A 6,000-nucleotide genomic window follows, 5' to 3' on the forward strand; every position below is an offset into this window, starting at 1 on the left:
CATCCCACAAGGTCCTGTCCCCAATGACCTAAGACCTCACACTGGGTCCCACCTCTTGAAGTTTCCACCACCTTCCAATAAAAACAACCTGGGGACCAATCTTTAGCACATGGGCCTTTGGGGAACATTCCAGAGCTAAACTATAACCCATTTCTACCTGCCAATCTATCTTTGAGCTTTCCTGGATCCTACAGTTACATGAAACTGAGAATTTCCTTATTTTCCTCCCCTCCCCACCCCCAATTTCTGGGCCCACTGAAATTTGTTATTGTAGTATAGTTTTCTTTATGGAACCCACGTCCTTGGTCAAATGGTCTTGGTGATCAAGGCTATGCTGTCCTAAGGATTTAATGTGACCTAAAAGTGAGGAAGTAAAATGGTGAGATAGTTTCTATTCCAGGAAAACAATAGTATAGTAGTTTACTCTTAGGCTGCTTCTCTCATAGTCTTTGGGATTAGGAGAATATATTACTTTTTATGTGTCTATTCATTCATTCATTATTTCAACATTGGTTGTACAGTACAGTGTGCTAAGAACTGTGCTAGATACTAGCAGGGAGTCAGATGCATAATAGATATTGCACTACACAGAAGTAGGATTTCTAGAGGTAGGTAGGTATTAGCGGAGTTAGAGAGGAAGGGTTCCTAACCGAGCCTGGGGTTAGAGGGTTCATGGAGAAAGTGTTGCCTCCTATACTGTATGGCTAAAATAAGTCCTGAGTTAAACAGCTGCACAGCGAGTCTTTCAGTCATTTCAACAAGAGCAAGTCAGAACTGTTTGGGTGCAGCATTGCCTAGAAGCCACAGTTCTCCATTCTTCCCTGCCAAGGAATTTGTAGTTCTGAGCTGGCACCAGGGACCCCTCCCTTCTTCCTTTCACTTCCTTCACTCAGAGCATGATGGCATCCTGCATTTTCATTCCAGACTGATGGGTTTCTGAAGGACAACAACAATGCTGCCCAGCGCTTGTTGGACGGAATGAACTTCATGGCTCAGTCAGTGTCTGAGCTAAGCCTTGGGCCCACCAAAGCTGTGACTTCCTGGCTGACAGACCAGATTGCCCCTGCCTACTGGAGGCCCAACTCCCAGATCCTGGTATGGTGTGACAGGATGCCCCTTCATTCCTGTAATAGCCTGTCTTTCTTGTGCCACTTGGCCCAGTGCTAAGCTGGTTCAGTGAAGTAGTTTTCCTCCTAGTAGTTATTGCCAAGAGTATTGGAATGGGTAGGAACTTTGAGGCAGTTTCTTCTTTGATCACTGATTTCCTTTTGTGTTGTTTCACAAATATTTTATTGGTGCATTATGATTATACTTAACAATGGGATTTGTTGCTAGATATTTGTATGTACACATAATTTGGTCAGTTTCATTCCCCAATATCTGCAAGTCTTTCCTTTGTGGTGGGTTATAGTTTTCTTACCTGTGACAGCCAGTTAATATTGCTCAGATGTCTGAGGCCGTAGAGAATCTGGAGAAAGGAGCCTTTTAAAGGTATTTGAGGGTCATCTTGGCTTGATACATAAATCTCTAGGGCACCCTAGAGCTTCAGCTCGTTTACTTTCTGACAGGAAACACTCCCCATCCTTTCCATGTTCAAATAACTATTATTACTAGAAATTTGGGTCCTGACTGAGATACAACCTCCCTCCCTGAGTTGCTGCCCCGCCAGTCTTGTGTCAGCTGACAGACTTGTAGATTCCTGCCTCTCTGTTGTGTTTTGGATTGAAACAGAGCTGCAACAAGTGTGCGACATCCTTTAAAGACAATGACACCAAGCACCACTGCCGGGCCTGTGGGGAGGGCTTCTGTGACAGCTGTTCATCCAAGACCCGGCCAGTCCCCGAGCGAGGCTGGGGACCTGCACCCGTGCGGGTGTGTGACAACTGCTACGACTCCAGGAATGTCCAGTTAGGTAATGTGGGGCCTGGGAGCTGCAAGGTAGAGGGGGACCATCCTCCTTCCTTTCCACTGGGTTTTGGGGACAGGACTCTTGCTATCCAACCCAGTCCTAACCACCCGTCTGAGAGCAGCTGATCTGCTGGCACAGCCAGTCATCCTTAAAGCTCTTTTCATTTTTGGTACTGGGGATGGAACTTGGTGCCCCATGCGCGCTAGGCAAGTGCTGTACTGCTGGGCTGCTTTCTTGGTCCTCCTAGGCCCTTTGTTAGCAGGGTTCTGTGAGTGCCATTCCTGGGGGGATGGAGTTCGAACCTGGCTGACAGACCAGATTGCCCCTGCCTACTGGAGGCCTAGCTCTTGAGCCACAGAGGTACTTCTGAGGGAAGGGGGATACACGTAGCTGCTGAATCCTGCAAAGCCTGCAGTGCTTATCAGAGATGGTTTTGACTGAGTCCTCTTCCTGGAGAAGGTTCTTCATCATGCTCACAGAACCTCTCTGGCTTACTTTAAAAGTTATGAAATAGTTCCAAGGGTTGGAGGTAAATGACAACAGGTATCATCCCACTTCAGGGACTGGACTGACCCGGCCCCCAGCCCAGACATTTGCAATCACTGTGGTACAAGGAGATGAATCCAAAACTCTGCTAGGGCCCTGAGTTTTCCATTTGGTAGATGACTAAGGCAACATCTTTTTATCATTGCCCACAGATGTTACTGAGGCACAGGCAGATGATGAAGGTGGAACACTCATCGCTCGGAAGGTGGGCGAGGCTGTGCAGAACACCTTGGGAGCTGTGGTGACAGCCATTGACATACCACTAGGTGGGCCTGGCAGTGTCTGTCTTGGGTGTAAAGGATGTGGGATGAGCGTTTTTGTGGGGTACTCTGGGTTGTCATTGATTTGTCAAAGGCTTGAAAGGCTAGATTGAGTAGGGCATCAAGAAATCAATTCCAGGGGCTGGGGAGATAGCTCAGTTGGTAGAGTGCTTGCCTTGCAAGCACAAGGTCCTGGGTTTGATCCCCAGCACCCAAAAAAAAAAAAAAAAAAAAAAGAAATCAATTACAATTTTATATTTGCTTCCTTCTGCAGCATCCCTTAGTGGTTTTCTCTTTGTTCCTAGAGGCCTTCCTCTTACATTTCTCTTGCTGCCTAACACACTACCTTGAAATGTAAAAACCTGTCAGTGGCCATTTTATGTTTTACAACTCTGGGTCTAGAAGTCACAAAAGGGTAATTATTCTGCTCCGGGTAGCATTGTCTAAAGTTACTATGTGATATTTCAGTGAGGCAGCTGGACTCATCTTTTTTTTGTTTTTAAGGTGCTGGGGGATTGAATCCAGGGGCACTGAGCCTCATCTCTAGCCCTTTCTTTTCCCTCCACCTTAGTTAAAAAATTTTTTTTTTCCTGCAGTTGTAGATTGATGGTGTGCTTGTTTTACTTATTTATTTAATATATATATTTAGATGTTGATGGACCTTTACTTTATTCATTTATTGATATGTGGTGCTGAGATTTGAACCCAGTGCCTCGTACATGCTAGGCAAGTGCTCTGCTACTGAGTTACAGCCCCAGCCCCTCCAGCCCTTTTTAATTTTTATTTTGAGCTAGGTTTTCGCCTAAGTTGCTGAGGCTGGCCTCAAACATACAATACCCCTGCCTCAGCCTCTAGAGTTGCTGGAATTACAGGGGTGCACCATTATGCCCAGCTGGACTAGTCTTGAAGATCTAAGCTGACCTCACAGGGGCCTTAAGGGGATTGGAAGCTTTGCTCAGCAGAGTGCCCCTCCCTCCGTGTCTCCCCAAGACTTCTTCATGTGGTATGTCCAATGGAAGTTGGACTTAAATAGTGACTTGTAGGTTTAAGAGCTAATGTTTCAGGATAAGATGCCTGGGCCTGCCACCTGGTATGTCTTCTGTACTCTGTTGCAGTCAGCCAGTCATGCCTGCCTGGATTCAGGGGAGGAGATAGGAGTGTCAAAGATGGAAGGCTTGTTAAAGAACTTGTGACTGTCTTTACTACAGTAGCCAAGCTATTATTAATTTAGCATTTGAGATCCAGATGTGAGAGCTCCTTTTAGGTAGGGTGGGAGGAGGGAGAGGAGGGAAAATCTACCAGTGGGTGGAGGACTTCAGCAGGGTTGGCCAGGCCTGGGGATTGTTTGGCACACTGTGGGGTAAAGACCAGTCTCCTGGGTGGGCAGTTATGAAAACAGCTTGGGTCAGACTTAAACATTGTGGCCTACAAAATGAGCAGATGATGAGCTTTTGACTCAAGGGTGTGGGATTAGATGGATTAGCTCAGGCTTGAAGCTCAGGTTGCATCTGCCCTCAGGGTCACCTGGGAGAAGCAGGGGCTGCCCTTGGCACAGACAGCCTGCTACCTCTGCTTACCAGATTCTCTGAGCACAGACCCGGCAAGTGTGTGAGACGTGTTGTTTCTTGTCATCCTCTTAATAGCTCTTGGAAGGAGGTTGTTAGATGAGTAAGCCCCTGAGAAGTGAAGTAACCACTGTTAATCCCGCAGCCACCAGTTGAGTTGTGCCAGGTGGATTGGGATTTCGATGAAGGTCTTGCTTCAGAGTTGGGACTTTTTCTAGCTCTCTGGTGGGTCTTGGTGCAGCTATACTTTAGGTTCACCCCGGAGAGCTTAAAAGATATATAAGTGTCAATGCCTGGGCCCCCGCCCCAAAGCTTCTCATCTGGATGGTCAGGGTAGAGGCCAGGCATGTGCATTTTATAAAAGCACTATAGGAGACTGTGTGTGCAGTGGATGACAAGTCAGTATCTGAAGATGCCTTCTTGCCACTTGAGACTTGGGATACAGAGCTGTCGTGTCCTGACCAACACCCTTCTTCCCTCTGCAGGCCTGGTGAAGGACGCGGCCAGGCCTGCCTACTGGGTGCCCGACCATGAGATCCTGCACTGCCACAGCTGCCGCAAGGAGTTCAGCATCAAGCTCTCCAAGCACCACTGCCGCGCCTGCGGACAGGGCTTCTGCGACGAGTGCTCTCATGACCGCCGGGCTGTCCCCTCTCGTGGCTGGGACCATCCTGTCCGAGTCTGCTTCAACTGCAATAAAAAACCCGGTGACCTTTAACCCCAGCTCCCTCTTTCCGAGTCCTTCACAATTCCTTAGGTTCTCAGGGTTAGAAACAAAACTTTCATTGAGGTAGGCCCTCCTCCCAGTCACCTGTTGTGGTATGTGTCCTCTCCCCTCCTCATCCTTGGGCCACTTTCCCTCCATGGGGGTGAGCCTGGCGGCAGGCCCGAAGGCACATAAAACCCTCAGGGCAGGGGACCGAGCAGCTCGCAGCAAAGGGGGATGAACCCAAATCCGTTGCATTTATTTCAGTTAAAAATAATAAATGAATAAATAAATAAATATATATATATATATAGACATATACATATGAAAGGAACTTGGGAGTGTATTGAGGCTGCTGTTGGCTGTGTAGACTTACTCATCTGTTCCCACCACAGGGATGGGGTGGCAGTGGCAGCAGGTCTTCCCCACAAAGCCGAGCCAGGTGCAGAGCCACTGCATTGCTGGTCACCTTTTGCTGCTTCTCTCCAAGCCTTGGCAGCCTCCCTTTCCTGGCTTTTCCCTTCTGGCCCCTTGGCTGCCTGGGTGGTGGGCCTCCCAGGAATGCCCATGCCTACTCGAGGCAGCCTGAAGGGAATTCCGCCTGGGCCCTCAGGGAGCTGAATCCCAATTCTTGGATTAAGCCTGTTTTAGTCAGAGACCACCCACCTTACTGTGCAGGTCACTGGAGTGTGTGAAGGGTCAGAGGTTGGGTCTTCAGTCCTGAGAAGTCAAAATGCAGGTGCTGTGACGTCCCTTTTAGTTGGGGAGATTCCCAAAGGACTTGGGCCTTCCCCAGCAGCCTTTCCTGCTTGTTAATGCTTCCGTCTGTCTCCACTAGGCTTTTCTAGAAGGCCGAACTTTGCTCTTAAATCAAAGCACCTGCTACCTTCCTTCCCTCCCCCTTGAGCCTATCATCTGCTTCCGAGTGTCCCACTAGAATTTTTATTGCTTAAAAGTGTCTTAATTCTTTGTTTCCAGACACACAACCCCTCTAGTTATTGGAGGGGTGCTCAT

General features: G+C 48.2%; 1 protein-coding gene across 2 annotated transcripts in view; it reads left to right on the forward strand.

Moving 5' to 3' along the window:
• ZFYVE1 (zinc finger FYVE-type containing 1) overlaps nt 1-6,000 on the forward strand; it is a 56,997-nt gene extending 50,997 nt beyond the window's left edge. For both annotated transcript variants that reach the window (XM_079129759.1, XM_079129760.1), the window contains 4 exons: nt 925-1,095; nt 1,732-1,912; nt 2,608-2,721; nt 4,766-6,000. In XM_079129759.1, the coding sequence (XP_078985885.1) occupies nt 925-1,095; nt 1,732-1,912; nt 2,608-2,721; nt 4,766-4,998 (699 nt within the window). In that variant the 3' untranslated portion in view covers nt 4,999-6,000. The remainder of the gene's footprint in view (nt 1-924; nt 1,096-1,731; nt 1,913-2,607; nt 2,722-4,765) is intronic.

This window comes from Sciurus vulgaris (genome assembly GCF_902686455.1).
Source record: "Sciurus vulgaris genome assembly, chromosome: 2".
Taxonomy (NCBI): Eukaryota; Metazoa; Chordata; class Mammalia; order Rodentia; family Sciuridae; genus Sciurus; species Sciurus vulgaris.